Consider the following 19726-nt stretch of genomic DNA (forward strand, 5'->3'; position numbering starts at 1 on the left):
CAGCGTCAAGAAATGGCCACTCCAAGAAATGAACGACACATACAAAGACAAGATGAAGTTTCCAAGGCAATCCCTGACTTTTTGAAACATAAACTACAAGGCTGATATGGTTATCTCTTTATTTAATACACAGCCTTTCTCTTGTTAACCAACTGCTGTAACACACATTGTTTCACTACATTACCTTTTGTCTGAGATATAATGCGTCAGTCACTTTTCTATCAATTTTTATATCTCTCTGGAGCAGTCCAAGGGATAGATCTATCATCCAAACGAGGTCTAGCATTTCATGGAGATGATCACGAGTCAGACAATAACCTTCTCACCTCAAATAACTCGGAAATCGCATGGTATTATACATGGTCACTCTGGCCATCACAACAAATCGGAAGCTCTCTACCATTCATTCCTTTAATCCACGGCCTCGACGATGCATCAGATTCAGAACTCTCAAAGCGTTTAAACAGTCTTCCCGACTCGTCAACTCACCTTCTCACCTTTAACGAACCAGACGGTGAAACCGACACTGGAGGAAGTTCCATTTCACCCAAAGATGCAGCAAAGTCTTATATGGAAAACATCGTTCCATTGAGAGATGCAAAGCGTGAATGGTCGATAAGCCATCCCAGTGTTACCGGTTCGCCACGGGGTTTGGAGTGGCTGCGCGATTTTAACGAATCATGCTACGATATCGACGACAAGGGTTGTCCTACGGATTTCATCGCTGTGCATTGGTATGGTGACGCTGTGGGCCTGGACAACTGGCTCAACAGTCTTCGTGAGTTCTACAACGAGACTGCACCCGATGCGCCATTCTGGATTACCGAAATGGCTCTTCCGCAAGAAGATGAAGAAGCAACCTTTGCCATGATGAACGAGACTCTGCCCAATTTGGACAGTAGAGATGATGTCCAGGCGTATGCGTGGTTTGGGGCATTTAGAACAAACGATGCCAACGAATGGACCGGAAAGAGTGTTTCACTTTTTAATAGTGACGGAGGCCTGACCAAAATCGGTGCTGAATACTTGGGCGGTGAAGAGAAGGGTTTTGAAGAGGGCATGTCAGAAGGTGTTTTGAGAATGCCTTCAAGGAGTCTTTTGGGAGTTGCAATGCTTGCAGCGGCAGTTTGTTTATGGTGATTTATGGGAACATTTTAGACGAGTAGATAGTGATACCAATTTTACAACAAAGATTTTCTATTTGAATACCTGTTCCTGAATGGACATCGCCAAATAGTTAATACTCGGCTAATTCGCTTGCTTTAGCGTGTCTCACAACATCTCTTATTGATGGATCTTCTTAGCGCTTACCGTTAAGTGGTGGAATAAATAGACTTTAGCGTCTGAATCTCTAGAGTAGAGTACACTTCGGAATTAATGAAGAAGTCATTCATGTCTTCTTGTTCAGCGTCGTGATATCTCGCCAAGACTGTCATGGAAAGAAGGATAGAAGATTCAACTTCACTAGTTAATCAGAACAGGAAATCGCACTGATATAGCATTCTTTGTAGACTCAAACTGCCCCGATCGCAATCTATCCGATCGAGTACAACCATCACTGTGTCAGTCCATGTTTCAAAGTAGGCCTGGTGTCATCTTCTGCAAGCCGTTCCAACAAAACGGAACCCAATCATATCTCACACAATCAAGCTTTGACGATCATTGATACTTACTATATATGTGTCTCGCGTTCTTGATGTCTACTAAATCCTCTGTTCCTGAGTTTAGACTGTCTTTGTCTCTCACCTTCTCATCACCCTCCCCAACGTCTGTCCGTATTCGGCCAGGATCATCAACCCATGATTGCACGTGGTATCACTCAGTGCAACCTCGTGCTCGGGTACAGGGTATGATGTGACGTAAAGACTTTCTCCGCACCAAGAAATCCAGACCCATGGTAAACAAGTTTCGCCCAGCCTCTTTGGATTCCTCTTCTGTTTACAGGGCTGAATTGCACCGAGAAAAGAGTCAATTGCTATCAACTTGGCCTGTAGAATCTCCTCAACTACTTTATTTAATACACGGATTAAATTCCTTTCATTTGTAGACCATTTACAGCTAGTATTCCTACTGATTGGTGGGATGTGGTAACCCTCAACTAGACCATATCGCTTACCATCCCAGCCAATAACTCGGTCAAAGGATTCACCCTCTAGACTAGACTCTTCTACAAACAGGCTGATTTCCCCCGCACGATGATCACAATCGAACTTGTACAATGGATGCTGACGCTAAGCATTCGCTAATATACCCGAACCACGCGCACCAATCGCGACTTGTCGCACAATGGAAAACCTGGGGAAGGGTCTAGCTTCGAAGCTACCCCAGGAACTTCTGGAGTTGCAACGACAAGTTTTTTCGTAGTTCATAGACAACCGCACCACTCATCAACCTTGACTCTTCGTCATGCGAGCATCTGCGGGACTTGACATCCTTCAAGAGGGGTCTTCTCTTGTTGATTGACTCCGCATTGTTCGCATCGCAAATCTCTATAAAGCTCCCATGACCTGCTGCTCGTTGCTACCTTCTGCTGATCAGTCTCCACTCGACCACCGCAATCATGTTCTTCAAGACTGCTTTCGTTGCCGCTCTCCTCCCTTCAGTCTTTGCGACCAAGGGCAAGGGTCCTGATAAGGATGGTAAATACTGGCTCTCCGGAGACGGTATCAAGGCTGCCTTTATCCCCTACGGCGCCTCCATCACCAACCTTTTGATCGATGATCAGTACGGTGTCTCCCGAGACATTGTTGCTGGCTTCGACAACGCCACCCACTACAGCATCGACGAGGCTCATCCTCATCTCGGCGGTGTCCCCGGACGATACGCCAACCGTATCCGAAACAGCACCTTTGAGATTGACGGCAAGGACTACCACGTCAAGCCCAACGACAACCCTACCAAAGAGTCTCCTGATGGCGCCGACACCCTCCACGGCGGACCTGATGGTTGGGACTACCGCAACTTCACTGTTGTGTCCTACACCGACTCGAGCATCACCTTCTCCATCGTCGATCCCGATGGCAAGGAGGGTTTCCCTGGTGAGGTTGTGTCTTACGTGACATACACCCTCGAGGGCATGGACTGGGATATCAAGATTGTCGCATTGGCTACCACCAAGAAGACTCCCATCATGTTGACCTCCCACACATACTGGAACCTCGATGGCTTCGCCAACAACGAGACAAACACTGTTTCTAACCACTCTCTCTACATGCCCTACAGTGGCCAGCGCATGGACGTTGACAACATTCTTATTCCCACCGGCGATATCATTGCCAACAAGAAGGGGTCTGCCAATGATTTCTGGAGCAAGAGAAAGATGATTGGCGATCAAGAGAACAACGAGGAGCTGAAGAACAACTGTGGATTCAACTGTACCGGATATGGTAAGTCACATTTATTTCTGTCTCTGCTACTACCTGACTAACGTTCAATCTCAGACAACTGCTACACCGTTAACCGTGGTCAGCTTGGCAACTACGACTGGCGCACTGAGGGCCCTGTCGCAAGCCTTGCCTCTTCTTGGTCTGGCATCCAAGTCGACATCTACTCGGACCAAGATGCCTTCCAGTTCTACAGCTGCACGCAACAAAAGGGTGACTTCCCTCTGAAGCGTACTCAGGGTCTCAAGGACAACAAGGACTTCCCTCGAACTATTCCCAAATACGGATGTGTTGTTCTTGAGGTTCAGGACTACATTGATGGCATCAACCACCCTGAGTGGATGCGTGATGAGAAGCAATTCTTCGAGCCTGGTGGTGATCCTTATGTTCTCCAGGCTAGATACACTTTCAGTCTGAAGGGTGGCGAGGAATAGATAATCAGTTTTTGATGAGTAATTCGATTAATTGAGCGTTCAATTGTTAATTAAGAAAATGTGAAAACATGAAAACGTGACAGTATTCGATGGCGGAATTGTACCGTCATATTCCGTCCGAGATAGCGTCACGCCCGGCTACCAAATCCGACTCGGATGCAGTTCCGAATCAAATATTTATATCAAGGCCGGATACTGCGGGGGCCACTCACTATCAGAATAAGTCACATATCCATCGTAATCCATTTGTACAATTATCCGTGTTGATAATGCCTAATATCAAGCAATACCATCTCCTCCCAACAGACCTCGTTCCAAATTCACCACGACCTCTTCTGCACTATAAAAATGTGCTAGCTAAACGCCGAGGTACTACGCATTGCGACCCTGCCGAGGTCTGGGACATGTTCACCAAGAATGGATGGGACGTCGAATGGATCTTTCGATATCCCCAGACCCAATTGTCCCACTTCCACTCAGAGGCGCATGAGTGTATGGCAGTCCTATCAGGAACTGCAACCATTCGCTTTGGAGTCGGTGATACATCAGACGATCTCCAGGAAAACACTTACGGCTCTTCTTGGGAGAATGGCGGTATTGAGCTTCAAGCTGAAGCAGGAGATGTCTTTGTCATCCCAGCAGGCGTAGCGCACAAAACATACAACACCAAACCCGAAGCAGAGTTCAAGCTCATGTCACCCGGTGTCGGGCACGGCATAGAAGCTGATGATCCACGACAAGCCTTGGCAGAGATTGAGTTGTCGGGTTATACCATGATGGGAGCTTACAATGGAGGAAATTGGGATTTCGTCAAGAGTGGTGGCGACTATGGCAAGTCGTGGAGGGTTCGAAAGCCCAAGTGTGACCCTGTATTTGGGGAGATGGATGGCCTTGTGAAGAGTTGGCCTGGCGATGACAAGGATGCCGATCTCGAAATTGTTCAAGTTGAGAATAGGGAACGTCAGAACAATAAGTCCAAACTTTAGGTGTAATCACTGAAACAATATTAGTCAATATGCGTACAACTTGATACGTGCTAACAAACTAAACTACGAAGCTTTTGATGTTGTATCCGGCTGAACGTTTCCGTCGTGGGGTCTGAAGTGTTAATATTGCAACCCACACCTCAGGGTATCAGAAACATTGGCCACTGTAAGCCTAAGAGACGAAATTAGTAGGCCATTTTATGCTCTTTAGACTATGGCTCTTGGACTATTATCTTTGTAACCTAAGACTTAGGAGGTCATTTTTTTCTGCTACCCACTAGCCACATCGCATCGAGTTTGACATGAACATGCTGGCAATATACCTACATTATGAAAAGTTTATAGATAGAAAGTCTTCAGAAACGACCGTCACAAGATTACAAATAGGGAATAACACGACACAGACTGATTAAAAGGTTGATTCAAATATGTAACTTGTTAGAACTAATATTATAACAAAGTCAAAGCCCAATATATATATCCCATCCATCCGTATCAATATCGTATCCGCATTATAAAAGTCCACCAATTTGTGGCACTTTAGTCCTGGACACCAGCGGGGGTGTTGCAGAGGATTCCTTGGTCAAGCTGAAGAGATGTTAGTCCATTGACCATGGTAACAGGAAAGAGACAAACTCACGATAGGGAGAACACAGCATCGAGCTCGCTGGCCGATCTCAGCACAGACGGCGCTGAAGTCGGTGGCGTTGGCGGGAACAGAGGGAGCTGTTTATGTTAGATTGGTACCGATCGGCAGGCTTGATTACTTACGAGTTCCACAGTCGAGGTTAGCAACGCCCAAGACATCGGTAGCACAGCACTGAGAAGAGCCATAGAGGCCAGTGCAAGGGACGTAAGCCTGTCGCTTCTCGTTGGCGGGGAGGGCAGAGACGACGGCGCCCAGGAGGGTAACAGCAGCGAGTGAGAACTTCATGGTGAATAGAGTGAGTGAGTTGAGTTGATTAAAGGAGTAAAGATGTTGATTGTTGTATTGGATAGGCTTTGAGGATGAAGATGGAGATTTTAAAAGTAATTTCCAGATACGGCGCCTCTGTATTTATACAACTCATCATCCATACATGTCGATTCTTAATAACATGAGTATAAGCAAAATCTTGTCGTCATCTATCAATGACCTATTGCCACTCAACAATGATGGAAATCATGTTAAAGCCGTTGACGTTTTGAAACTCGACATCCTGGTCTATATCGCAACTTAAATGGAGCCTAGAAACCTGTTGTAGCGTCGCAGCGGAGAGGTACGCCAGCTCAACAGGGGATAGCAACGCATCAACGCGTTTGGATGATTCAAGCTAATTGACCTTTTCAATTAGTTGGGACGTCGGAGGTATCGCTGAAAGGGATGCCAGACTGCCGAAATCGCCACAACAAGTTATGATTTGTCGAGCTTTCGTCTGATTATAGTGGACTTGTTAAGAACTAATTTAGAAATGCTACTGCTCGGCCGATGTCATTGCTCTACGGAATGTCACAGTGAGTTGGCTGATTCGCTGAAAAGGTGCTCTGTACTCGCTTTCATTTAATCGTGGATGCTTTGATCGTCATGTCATATCATCCTCCTAGATTTCCGATTTGTTCCTGTCTATGCGTGTCTCGGCACGCCTGAGCCTATACATACATCATATCGTACCTGCAGATACTTGTTTCAACCCCGGATACCATTTCCTTTGTTGAGATAAGATGTAAGTGGCTTTCTTATACTGCGGATTAATCCTTCCTTACACGGTAACTTGAGTCTATATCATGGTTTTCGGGTGGTCGCTTATCGCCGATCATGGATCCAATGCCCCAGAATCAAGAAAATCCCCTTATGGATACTCTTGCGAGGCTTCCATGATAGAATTGTACTTCAAACTATCATATATAGCTGGGAATACCTGATTATTGATAAAGCTTGCGATCGTGATGCCCAGACTTTGGTGTTTCAAAGTTGGGATCGCAAACGTTGACCGTTATTTATCTGGGCGTCGCCTGTTCAGGTCTGAATTAATCAATGCGCATGGATTCTCAGTCAGTTGTATTCCAGTAACAAGTATTTCCTTGAAATTACTTCATCTTCTATCTTGTACCCGGTCCCAAGCAACAAAGCGGTGTGGCCGATGAGAAGTGCCAAGCTGGCAATCAGTTCAGTAGATAACCTGAGGATATTGACCGCCCATTGAATCTCGATCTGTTGACTTATTCAAACCACTCGGTGCCTCGTATTGGGAAAGAAAACAATATCAGCAGAAATCTATAGATCGTCAAGGTATATTACATATGATTTTCATCTGGGCATTTGATGTTATTAAGAATCAAGGTCTGACGTACCAGTGACTGGGGGACCTATATTGCAGCACTTATTAACTACTTGGGCCACAAAAGTCTTTGTGTCATCGATGGCATTTTGAAGCCTTGTTGATTGAGCTAGAAATATTTTTTTGTCTATTATTTGGTTATTATTTGGTGCTTTTCGAGGCGTAAGTCCCGAAGTATACATTAAAAATCAACACAATAATATTTTTTTGTCAAATCCAGAGACTTGCTTATTTATTAACGAAGACGAGGCATCTGTCTTACAGTTGTCTAGTTGTCGGTTATAAGAAAAACAAAGAGGGAAGAAGGGAACTAAATAGCTCTATGGTTATTTAATAAACTTGAATAGTCAATGTGACTTTTTATACAATTGGACACCGGCAGGTTATTTGTATATTCCACTTCTCAATACCTGGAGAAACAGCCTTGTGATACTTTCTATATGATTTTTTCCAGTCTTCAATTGTTTTTCTTCTGAGCATTACGTTATATAAAAGGGGCTTTACTATTTGAGAATTACGAACTCAGATTACTACTGCTCTGTGGTATCATTCATCAACGCTCGATACCCAAACTACAAGGTGCACAATCACATATTCACCAATAAGATTACAGATGACTGTGGACGGGGCCAAGCTTTGTCTTTGCATAACATAAAAGCACGGTTATTCATAGAATGATAGTTGTTTGTCAAAGCATGTTATCTCTTGCGTTGCAATGCTACTTAGGTAAACGCGTAAATTTGTATTCATAATTCCATGTGAGCATATAGTCACCCAGCCTCATGAGATGACTATGCAAGTTCTCCCAAACGCCTCAAAACATCATCTTCCCAAGGGTAATCATCGCTCTTGATCTTTCCGAAAGCAGGCAGTAAGACAGCCTCGTCAATCTCGGCATACTTGCCACGCTCAATGTGCACAAGCTGTCCATTCTTGGAGTCATCAGCCATCAAGAAAGCGGCGCATCGAGAAACAACAGAAGCAGGCTGTAACTCAACGTTGATGGCACCAAGTAGTGTCTTGAGCTCAGGCAGGACACTGCTTTCCGTCCAACTGGGCGCCAGAGTGTTGACGCGGATAGGAAGTTGAGCAGCACCGAGAAGAGGAACAAGACCTCTACCGAAGCCTAGGACTCCATGCTTGGCAGTTGCTAAAGTAATCAGTATCGAGTTCCGATGCGAGTGGAATATTGAAACTTACAGTAATCAACAGCACGCACACGCTGCAGACCAGTGGTAGAACCGCTGATGACAATGCTTCCACCCTCAGCTTGTTGCCTCAGATGGTAAATAGCAAGAGTACATGTGTTGACAACACCCTTCAAGCTGACGTCCATGAGCGCATGTGTGGGCTCGATAAGGTCGCCATTATCGTCAACCTGTGTGGACAGGTAATCCGCACGAGGCCCGAGACCAGCATTGGCAAAGACATGATCGATACGACCATAGACTTCCTTTGCTTTTTTGAAAAGAGCAACGAGATCAGCCCAGACTGAAACGTCAGTCTTGAAAAAGGTGAAAGGACCCTCGTGTTGCTTCTGGGGAGGCTGGACGTCTCCGCTGACGACTGAAGCACCCAGGGATAGAAGGAAATCCACAGTAGATAATCCGATTCCAGAAGAACCACCTGTAGAAAAGTCAGTATTTTCGGTTACATCGAGTGGAGATTGTGTTTGTTTCGTACCAGTGACAATAACAACCTTGCCACTCAGGGCAGAAAGCTTGTCGTCTTGGATCACGAATTCAGCCATTATGATGTAACGTCGGAGAAAAGGAAGTGATGATTAACAAAGCAGAAAAAGCAAAGAAAGAACTTGGCAAAAGTAGCAAGGGGGGGAAGAGCTGAAATAGGTTGCGTCGTATTTACATCGAACAAGTCAGTAGTCAAGCAAAAGAACACTAGCGTTCTGAGTGGGAACGGAACTATTTGTCTCTACGCCCGCAACATCATCATCATACGACCATTCATTCACGTCTATTTGTTCGGCTCGACTACTGAACCGTGCTTGTGTATGTACTATCTTTGACAACGAATACCAGTTGGCGAGATTCTAGACCTTGAATCTCCATAGTTGATGAACAAGGTAGATGTAGCTCGCCTAGGCTGTGACCCTGGCTTTTACCCAGGCTATGCTCTATTTAGTATATAAATTATAGGTTAGATTTTAGTTAACCTAGGCAGTGCCCTAGGGTTAGGTTTTATAATCTAATTAGCCTAATTTTACTTAATTATAAAATATAGCCTAGCTTATTACTTTTAGAATAATATTTAATTAAAATTCTTTTTTTTTTTTTTTTCTTTATAATAATATATTTTATTTTTATTATTATTATTTTTTATTTTTAGCTTTTTAATATATTAATATTTATATTAAATATATTAAGAATTTTTTTTATTATTTTTTTTTTTTAATTTTTAAATTATAATAATTAATTTAAAATTTATTTATAATTTATTTAAAATCTATTATACCTTATTAAAATTTAACCTTATTTATATTTAAAGCTATATACTTAAAGTATATTATTAATTAGCCTAATATAATAAATAGTCTTAAATATTAAAATAATTTAAAAGTATTCTAGAAAAATATAAATTAAATATATTATAAATTTATTATAAATATATTATATTAATTTCTATATAGACTAAAAAGGAATTTATTATACTTTTAAGTAAATAATTTTATTATATTTCTATTTAATTAAATTACCTTAATAAGGCTCTTTATAATAATATAAGTATATAAATTCTTTTTAAATCTATTTATAATATATTATAATAAATTCTTTTTTAATATATTATAAAATAATCTTTTTTTAAGTATTTAAAATCTATATAATTATATTAAAACTTATAAATAAGTAATTTTAAAGAAGCTTTATTTTAATTCTTTTACTTAATAGGAAATTTCTACTATTAAAAGTAAGAAATTAATTTTAAATAACTTTTAAATATATTAGGCTTACTTATCTTTAGACTATTATATAACTCTTATCCTTATATTTAAAGGTAAAATTAATTTTATTTTACTTAATACTCTTTTTAAGGCCTTTATTCTAGTTAATATAAGTAATTTATAATAAATTTATAATATATTATATCTTAATTTATTTTTAATATATTATAAAATAATATAAATAATATTAAAAGCCTTAATAATATCTCTATTAAGTATATAGCTATATAATTTAATATTCTTATTTATACTTATAATTATTACTATAAAGTAAAAAGAGATATAAATTAATTTATTTTAAATATATTACCTTTAAATTATTTACTAATATATTATCTTTAGATTAAAAAACCTAATATAAAAAAAGAATATCTATCTTAAGCTTAATAATATTTATAATAATTATTAAAAAAAGAGATTTAATAGTAAGTATTTTAAATTACTTTATAATATATTATATTAGAATTACTTTCTAATATATTATAAATTATTTTCTTTTTTTACTTACTAAGTATTATAATTACTAGGCTTTCCTTATTAACCTTTATAAAGAAAAGTAAAAAGCCTTTACTACTTTAGATAAAAAGGCTATAGAAGAACCTACTAAGGAAATTAAAGAATAAATTTTAAATAACTTAATAATTTATTTAAAAGGCATTATAAGGAATTTTTAAAAAAGGAGATACTTTACTTTATTATATAGGAATATAAATAAAAAATACTTTTATAATTAATTAAAAATTTTTAATTACTTTTTCTACTTAAGTAAAAAAAATAAATTATAAATAAATTAATTAATAAAAAATAATTAAAATTAATATATTAATTAAATATAAATTCTTTAATATATTAATTAATTATTTTTTTAAAAATAAATAAATATATTATAATATTAAATAATTTAATTTTATATATAAAGTAAGTAAAATTAATATATTATAAATATATTTATAATTTATTACTTATTTAAAAATATACCTTTTATTTAAAATTTAGCCTTTTTAATTTTTATTTTAAATTTAAATTTCTCTTTTTTAAAATTAAGCTTTTCCTTTTAAACTTATAGCTTATTATATTAAAGTTATTTAAATACTAAGAGTTATAAAGATTTCCCTTTTCTTTATTTAAATAAATTAATAAGGTATTTTAAATATATTATAAAGGGTTTTATACTAAGGGTTATTACTTAATATTATAAAGTTACTTTATATTAAAAGATTAAAATTAAATAATAAAGAAAAAAGTAAAAAGGCTATAGATTTAAAAGAAATAATAAAGATAGCCTATTAATTAAATATTAATAATACCTTTTAAATTAATATATATAAAGGTATCTTAATAAAAGATTATAAGGAAGGCCTTTATTAAGTAGATTATATTTTATTCTTTAAGTACTTATTAATAACTTTATAATAAATTTTAAAGACCTTATTTATATATATATTAACTATCTTATTAATAGTAACTTATAATTAAATTATTAAAGTAAGTAATTAATATACTATATCTTATAGCTACTTAAAAGTAGTTTATAAGCTTAAGATTTATATTCTTATTCTTATAATATATTAATAATAGCTTTAGAATATATTTAAAATAATTTACTTTAGTATTACCTTAATATAAATAGTATAATAGCTATTTACTTAATATAAAGTCTTATAAAGCCTTTTAATTATATTAATTATAAAATAAAAGGTCTTTTACTAGGTTTTTATTATATTTAAGTAAAAAGGGTTTAATTTTAATACTATTATATATATCCTCTTATATTAAGCTTATTCTTAAATAACTTAAAGTTAATTTAAATTTAAATACCTTAATAATATATTTATAATTTAATTAAAAGACCTTATTTTTAATTAATAGATTATAAATCTTATTATAAATACTCTCTCTTTCTATAGAAAAAAGAGAATATATAATACTTTATAGGCTTCTTTATATTTTAATAATTTAATTAACCTCTTAATAAATATAGTCTATTTAATATATTAAAAAAGTATTTAAAATTAATAATAATAAACTTATTTATAATTTACTTAAAATATACTTAATATAGCTATATATTCTTAAGGACTTAATATTCTTAATTATAGTATTTAAGATTAATATTTTTAAAGAAATAATACTTAAATCCTATATAAAAGATTAATAAGTAATATAGAATATATTATAAATATATATTAATTATAGCTCTTTAGTCTTAATTAATAATAATATTAAAGAGGCCTTTATTATAAATATATTACTATTTAATATTAATATTAAAAGTCTCTTTAAAATACTTAAAGATTATTTAATATATTATCTTATAGATAAAGGCTATTTAGTAATTTATAATAACCTAAATAAATAAAATAGCTTAATAATATATTAAAAATTACTTTTAAATTTATTAAGAAGTTTTACTTACTTATATTAGCCTTAAAACTTTAATAACCTTAAATAACCTCTTTATCCTTTATATTAATAATATACTTAAAATTTATATTAATTTAAAAAGTCTAAAAAGGGAAATTATAAAAGATTTTAACTTATTAATAATAAAAGTAAATAATAAGGTAATTCTCTTTATTATTATAATAAATATAAATATATTATATAAAGTTATTAGAAATAGATTTTTAATACCTTTAAAAGTACTTATAGCCCTAGAGTTATTAATATAGTTTTAAATATATTTTAAATAAAGCCTAAGTTATAATTACCCTTTTAAATAATAAATTAATATATACTATTAAAGAATACTATATAAAATACTTTAATTAATAAGAGATAGATATATTAATACTAAGGTAGCTATATTATATCTCTTTTTAAATTTAATTATTAAATTAAATTTAAGCTAATAACCTATTAAGATATTAATAAAAAAGTATTAAAAAGGTATTTAAAATATATATATAATATTTTTAATTTAAGCCTTAATTAATTTAAAATATTATTAAGTTTATTATAAATATTCTTTAGTAAGGTTATAGGAAGTAAAGAAAGGTAATTATAATAGCTATAAGAGATAATAATAAAATAAGGTCTTTTTTTATTTTAAAGTATATAAGACTAGAATTTTATTAAGTAAGCTTATTATTTTATTAAGAGAAGATTATTAAGAATATAAATATAATTTATAAAGTATTAATAAATTATTTTAAATTTATTATAAAGGTATTATTATAATATTTTTAAGCTTTTATTATTATTAAAATAAAGATATAGCCTAGGCTTATAGATTAAGTATTTAAAATGCTTTTAATTTTTCCTTTAATAAGAATATAAAATTTATAATATTATAAAAGTATAATAAAGGCCTAATGCCTATTGCCTAGCCTTAAATAAATATAAAGAATAAAATATTATTAAAACCTATCTAAGGACTATAATATATTAATAAGGTATTATAAAGATATTATAAATTACTTACTTATTTAATTAATTAATAGAAAATTAATTAATATATATTTAATTAATAAGAAATTATATTTTTATAAGTAAGTTTTTCTTAATAATTATATATAATACTAGAAATCTAATTATATTTTATTAATAATATATTATAAATATATTTAAAATAACTTATTTAATAGTATTCTTTTTTAATATTTTTTAAGATTCTTAGTAATTAATAAAAGCTTAAAAGTTTTAATAATAGTTTATAATAGCCTTATAAATATAATTACTAAGTATAAGATTAAGGCCTTTATAAGTATTAATATTAATATAATTATACTATAAATAATATATAGAAATACTGCCTAAGTAAATAAAAGTAATTAATTAAGAATTAATAATATATTAAATATAATACTATAGCTATAATAACTTAATAATATATTTATAAATTATTTAAGTTAATTTATAAATTTAATTAATTTCTTTTTTTTAATATTTTATATTCTTTTTATAAAATAAAGTATATAATACTATTAATTAAAATCTTAAGCTACTTTAGTATATAAGCTATATTAATTACTTTATAAACTTAATTTATATTTTTTTATATTTTTAAATACTTAAATTATAAAGGATTTAAAAAAATAAAAACTAATTAATTTATTAATAATATAAATTTATTAAATTATAACCTATTAATAATATATTAAAAAGGTATTTATAATATATATAAATCTATTTTTCTTTAAAATAATATAATCTTTAGGAAAAATATTATTTAAATATTAATTAATTTAAATAATACTATTATAATTATTTATAATTAATATATTATCTTAATTAATAAAATTAACTTTTAAATTTAATAAATCTATTATAGAATTATTATTAATAGATTTTAAATCTATTATTTAATAAAATATAAAAATAAATAAAGAAATAAATTATTTTTTATTACTTTTTATAAAGTTATATTTAAGATATACTCTATTAGGCCTAGTTATTAAATTAATTAAAAGGTATTAAGGCACTGCCTAGGTTAATTAAAATCTAACCTATAATTTATATACTAAATAGAGCATAGCCCAGGTAAGGGCCAGGGTCATAGCCTGGGCAAGCTATATCCACTGAACAAGTGGACTCGGATAAGGCGGTGTCTTGAGTTTAGGAACCCTGCAGAAAGCCCCTGGATAGAGGTTTAGGGGGATCCATTTCTGTTGGATAGTCACCAGAAGTAGCAAAAACTACTGGAAGCGAAGGATTCACGGAGCCGGAAATAAGATTGCAATCTAAAATGATTTATTGAATCAATGCAAGTCATTTGTTTGACCTGTTGTTACAATGTGATATATTATGATCTATCTCAGATACCAAGGAGGATCTCCTCCGGGATCAGCAGAAGTCAATATCGACCATGTCAATACGTACTAAAAAGTCCCTATTGGAACTACTGAACGGAAGTCTCGGCCCGGAAATGAACGGACTCGAAACTAACTAGTCTAGTCAACATCATCTCAACGGTTCCCGTAATTTAGTTGATTCAATTCCACTACTAACGGCGGTCTAGTCTCGGGCCTTTCGAATTTGACAGGCATCATCGTGTTTCTAGTCCAGACAAAAGAGATCCGCTTGGAGAGTTTCACACTGAGATCCATCGCTTAACTCGCCATAATGTCCATCATTTCGTTTGTTCGCCTCAACGCGTATCCATCCATAGCCCTTCCACACGAAAACAAGAAAAAGAAAAATGTAGTTATTCGTCCCGACTATTATTAACCTTTGTCTTCTCCACGGGGTATTCATTTGTTGATCTATTCTTCTTTTTTAGCTTTTGTTTTCGAAATATTGTTCAAGATGGCTCGCGTGGCGGGTGATGGCGTGGCTCTTCTATGGGCCACGATTGCTATGCTTTCGTTATCATGGATCTTTGCGATATTACGATTGGGAGTGAGAAAATGGAGAAAGAATATTGGACTGGATGATGGACTCATGTTTGCTGGTTTAGTAAGTACTCTGACATCTTCCTACGGCTTGACTAACTAAGTAACCTGAAAGATTCTATACACCGTCACCTGTTCACTCGTTATTAGATGCTGCTTCTATGGCTCTGGCCAAAAGAGAAAGGATCTCGAACCCTACGATATCAAGATGGGAACAAAGGTATGTTCTTTAGGAGTGCTAGACTCTCAATGCTAACAGCTTGTAGCTATTCTTCATCGCCCAGTTCTTCTACTCCGCCTGCTCCGTCCCGATTAAATCTAGCATTTGCGTTACGATGCTTCGAATCTGCGACGCTCGACGTCGTTTTGTTTGGACCCTCTGGGGCATCATGGGAATCACCGTTTTCACTGCCATCGTCTTCATCATCGCGACCGCCAACATCTGTCATCCGATCGAGACACTATGGGGAGACGCGAATGGTGAATGCAATACCAAAGTGAATAGCAGTGTTGGGTTTTACTTTTCCGCCGTGTCAATTCTTACAGATTGGACCTTGGCTATTCTACCAGCCATCCTCCTATGGAATATCCAGATGAAGCAGAGAGTCAAGTTTCCCGTTATTGTTATGTTGGGTCTAGGCGCTTTGTAAGTTTATACTATACCCCTTAACCTTGACCCCCTACTAACACCCTTTAGTGCAAGTTGTGCAACAGTCGTCCGATTAGGTTATCTCACACTCTACAACGACCCAACCGAGTTTGTCTACAGCACAGGCGCCATTGGTCTATGGTCCATCCTCGAAGAAGGCATCGGTATTATCGCTGGGTCCATGCCTGCTCTTCGACCTCTTCTCAGCCTACCATTCTTCGGTCGAAGTACATACGCCAGCGGTGGTGCATCGAACCAAGCATCTAGTCACATGAACCTGGCACACGTTTCCAACAAGAAAACCCAAGATCAGATGACGGATATGGAGTTGAATGATTTCCAGACCAATCTAACAACGAGAATCTCACATAGTCGGGACAAACAGAGCTTGGATGACAACGATAGTCAGAAGTTCATCTTGAAATCCACAAAAGTGGTCATGACGACTGAACGAGCATAACAAAACATATAACTGTATTCCAAATAACAATAAACGCATTCATCATTGTTGGATCTTTGCCATTTCGTCCAGCTTTAATACCCTTCGTTTTCTAGAAAGCTTTCGGGAGGTGACCAACCGACGTACTCTGGCCATGTTTAATACATATCTCTCCAAGTCTCCGTCATTCCTAACAAGGCCCTCGAGATAAAGATAGTAATAATATCCTTGGCCAGTAAGAATGTCTTCCCATCGGTCAGGACTGTCAAATTTGAAAATTTCGTGATCCATTAAAGGATCCTGGTCATTCCTCAAACGCTGGTTTGCCTCGCTGTTGAGATCACGGTGTTTGTACCAAAGGCAGTCCCATGGACGGAATCCTTCAAAGACACTCTCATCGAGTCTTGGATCTCCATACCGGAGTTTGTCAGCCAAGAAAAAGACGTCTTTGCCTACCCTTCTTGATTTCATTATCATGCTGTCTGGATGGTAGAACATGCTGCAGTAAAATTCAAATACCATGTAGCGTTTTGCAAACGACCAAACTAAACATGAAGGTATCTGATCAAAGGCCAGCCACTCGTTTTTCGATTCCAACTTTGTTTGTGACCACACCCTCCAACGGTGATAAATAAACATCTCCCGCATTTCGGTTATCAATACTTCCGCTTTGGCGAGTGTCGATAGACTCAGTATCCATCTCTTTGGCTTCTCGAATACTTTGCGTGCTATCATGGCGTCAAGGACGGGCTCAGCGTGCTTCTCGATATCGGCTATTGTCGTGTACTGTTCCCGAATCGAGCGAAGCTCTGAAAGAAACTCAATCAGAGGGACGGCGTCTATCTGCCCAAAGCGCAGATAGAAGTTTTCTACATGGGGAAGCAGAATCCGATCGCGGATCGCTAGAAAGTCTTTTGCTAGACGTGGAGAGGCGTTGACGGCCGATGAGAGTTCTCCAGGGGATAGACAAGAGAGTATCTCGGTAGTCAACTCGGCCGGGAGACTGGTAAAAATGTCATAATTAATTTTTGCTGCCATGGTGAAGTAGAAAAAATGTCGAGGAAGCGTTTAAGGTTGAGTTGTCGAGATGGTGTGGAAAAAGGGAGGTGATGAAAGTGATTTAGTTTTGAGGGACAGACCACTTGTTATATAAGTCACTAAATAGATTCAAAGCTTAATAATAGCCCTTATCAATAAAGGAGAGCACACATGTTTAGCTTTATGACCAGCTATCTAAGTTTTCTACCCAAAGTCACACAATATACACTTACGATTTTAGTGACACTATTACTGATAAAGGAACAATCGAAGCTATAAAGCCACTCCTAGCGTAATCTATCTTTCTTGGTTGACAGTGACAGTTAGTCAGGTGTCAAGACAAGGGTAGCTTGTTACCATTTCCATCGAGTCAGGCCTGCATGACCCACCCCAAAACGAAGGCTCGTTCCTCGAGAGCGAACCTCGTAAAGAAAACGAGGCTACCAAAACTTGCCCTTATAATGAATGACATGCCGCTGTTGTTTCATCGCAAATGCCAATCATATCTCACTCGTTCCCAAATTTCCATGTCCCAGTGTCAACTTCCAACCGGCCCTTGACCACTTGCAATAGTCTAAATCCCAGCCATATTCACATTCAGGAATTGCATAAGCGACTTCAGTTTTCAAAATGCGGAAAGACAATTCTGAACGACGAGGGCGACAGGCTCATAAAAAATCTCGGGGCGGATGTATCGAGTGCAAGAGGCGTCATATCAAGGTATCTATACCCGTACTTTGGATTATGTAGCCCTACTAATATGTCCTAGTGTGGAGAAGAGAAGCCTCAATGTCGATCTTGTATCATTCGTGACCTCTCATGCCTATACCAACATCATCGCTGTTCCTCTCTGAGGGGGGAGTCTGCAAGAAAGTCTCCCAAGCTTGAGAGTGATCATGGGAGTTGCTACAGTGTCTTGTCTGAAGGCAATAGAAGCCTCTCAGTTCCAAATTCTCTTGACTCCCTTACGGTGACAACAGACGTGTTCACTTTACACGAGCTCGACATTCTACATTATTGGACTACAACCACAAGCCAAATCATGTGCACCCAACTTGGTCCGAATCAAGGATGGGATATAACGCTACCGCAGCTGGGATTCCAACACCCCTTTGTCTTGTACGGAATACTCAGTCTGGCAAGTCTCCAGCGTGCCCTCTCTGACCCTGAGGACATCCAAGGCTATATGGTAGCCGCTACAAACTACCACGCCAACGCCGTACAAAGGTTCTTAGCCACACAAGCGTTAACCTCCGAACCCAGCGATAGGACTCTCGATGCAATGTTTGCCTTTTCTATCATTGACATCATATATGTTTTGGCTACATACGGCACGCTCTCTCGTCAATCCGAGCCTACTTTCCGGCCCTCTCATATTCTCGAACTTGATTGGATCCGCGATATTCGAAGTGTGAGAGCTTTGCTCAAGCCGTTTAATGACAAAATACGGGAGGGTTGCCTTGGTGAGTTTGAAAACCTCAAGACTTACGAGGATTGGGGCGTTGGTCACGGGTCAGTTAGTGGAGATAATGAACTACTGGATCTACAGGTATCATACGAGGGATGCAGTTCTGCGGATATTGAGCTCTATAACTCAACTATCAAGCTCCTCAGAAGTTGTCGTCCTTACATGAGCTCTCTGGGAGATGTTAGTACAGACGATGCAAGGCTCACTAGACTGAATCCGCATTGGATCACCCCATTGATCTTCTTGCAAGAGGTATCAGAAGAGTTTATGGACAGACTATATCAGCGGCAGCCACCAGCCCTGTTGATCTTGTCCTTCTTTGGTGCGATGCTATCTGCATACGATACTGTTTGGTTCATGGAAGGGTGGGCATTAGAGATAGTGACAGCCGTTGACTATGCTTTGGGCGATTATTGGGCACTTTATACTGCATGGTGCCGTGAGCAGGTTGCTATGAACTTTGTCAGATGGGAAAGTTGTAGTGAAGTGGCGACACCCATGTCATAGCTAACAATACAGAAGAATAATCCATCATTGTGTTGAATTTTATTGTGTTAAAAGCTACGGCGTTAATTATAAGCTTTTTCCCTTCTTCCCTAGAACTTTCCTCTTTTAACTTTATAGGATTCTTAATATAATAAATTCTAATTTAATAAACTTTTTAATAATACTACCTTTATTAAATACTCTATAAATTATTAATAACTTATTTTCTTTAT

The 19726-nt window shown here is 36.2% G+C and overlaps 8 protein-coding genes across 8 annotated transcripts; 5 read left to right on the forward strand and 3 right to left on the reverse strand.

The window, feature by feature from the left end:
* Window positions 1-201: 201 nt before the first annotated feature.
* On the forward strand, window positions 202-1140 carry FPOAC1_001928 (uncharacterized protein; the record flags this gene model as incomplete). Its single annotated transcript, XM_044846516.1, has 1 exon — window positions 202-1140. One exon carries the CDS (start codon window positions 202-204, stop codon window positions 1138-1140), a length of 939 nt encoding a protein of 312 aa, XP_044712432.1.
* Window positions 1141-2560: 1420 nt separating this feature from the next.
* Window positions 2561-3817, forward strand: FPOAC1_001929 (uncharacterized protein; the record flags this gene model as incomplete). Its single annotated transcript, XM_044846517.1, has 2 exons — window positions 2561-3386; window positions 3441-3817. The coding sequence occupies 2 exons, from the start codon at window positions 2561-2563 to the stop codon at window positions 3815-3817; spliced, it is 1203 nt and encodes a 400-aa protein (XP_044712433.1).
* A 269-nt stretch (window positions 3818-4086) lies between these two features.
* FPOAC1_001930 (uncharacterized protein) lies at window positions 4087-4803 on the forward strand (the record flags this gene model as incomplete). Its single annotated transcript, XM_044846518.1, has 1 exon — window positions 4087-4803. The coding sequence occupies one exon, from the start codon at window positions 4087-4089 to the stop codon at window positions 4801-4803; it is 717 nt and encodes a 238-aa protein (XP_044712434.1).
* Window positions 4804-5343: 540 nt separating this feature from the next.
* On the reverse strand, window positions 5344-5737 carry FPOAC1_001931 (uncharacterized protein; the record flags this gene model as incomplete). The annotated part of the gene is made up of 3 exons (XM_044846519.1): window positions 5344-5391; window positions 5444-5529; window positions 5575-5737. The coding sequence occupies 3 exons, from the start codon at window positions 5735-5737 to the stop codon at window positions 5344-5346; spliced, it is 297 nt and encodes a 98-aa protein (XP_044712435.1).
* Window positions 5738-7912: 2175 nt separating this feature from the next.
* On the reverse strand, window positions 7913-8871 carry FPOAC1_001932 (uncharacterized protein; the record flags this gene model as incomplete). The annotated part of the gene is made up of 3 exons (XM_044846520.1): window positions 7913-8271; window positions 8322-8747; window positions 8805-8871. 3 exons carry the CDS (start codon window positions 8869-8871, stop codon window positions 7913-7915), a joined length of 852 nt encoding a protein of 283 aa, XP_044712436.1.
* A 6456-nt stretch (window positions 8872-15327) lies between these two features.
* FPOAC1_001933 (uncharacterized protein) lies at window positions 15328-16522 on the forward strand (the record flags this gene model as incomplete). Its single annotated transcript, XM_044846521.1, has 4 exons — window positions 15328-15477; window positions 15529-15633; window positions 15680-16059; window positions 16111-16522. 4 exons carry the CDS (start codon window positions 15328-15330, stop codon window positions 16520-16522), a joined length of 1047 nt encoding a protein of 348 aa, XP_044712437.1.
* A 42-nt stretch (window positions 16523-16564) lies between these two features.
* Window positions 16565-17539, reverse strand: FPOAC1_001934 (uncharacterized protein; the record flags this gene model as incomplete). Its single annotated transcript, XM_044846522.1, has 1 exon — window positions 16565-17539. One exon carries the CDS (start codon window positions 17537-17539, stop codon window positions 16565-16567), a length of 975 nt encoding a protein of 324 aa, XP_044712438.1.
* Window positions 17540-18581: 1042 nt separating this feature from the next.
* On the forward strand, window positions 18582-19514 carry FPOAC1_001935 (uncharacterized protein; the record flags this gene model as incomplete). The annotated part of the gene is made up of 1 exon (XM_044846523.1): window positions 18582-19514. One exon carries the CDS (start codon window positions 18582-18584, stop codon window positions 19512-19514), a length of 933 nt encoding a protein of 310 aa, XP_044712439.1.
* Between the last annotated feature and the right edge of the window lie 212 nt (window positions 19515-19726).

The sequence above is a fragment of the Fusarium poae genome, chromosome 1 (genome assembly GCF_019609905.1).
Source record: "Fusarium poae strain DAOMC 252244 chromosome 1, whole genome shotgun sequence".
Taxonomy (NCBI): Eukaryota; Fungi; Ascomycota; class Sordariomycetes; order Hypocreales; family Nectriaceae; genus Fusarium; species Fusarium poae.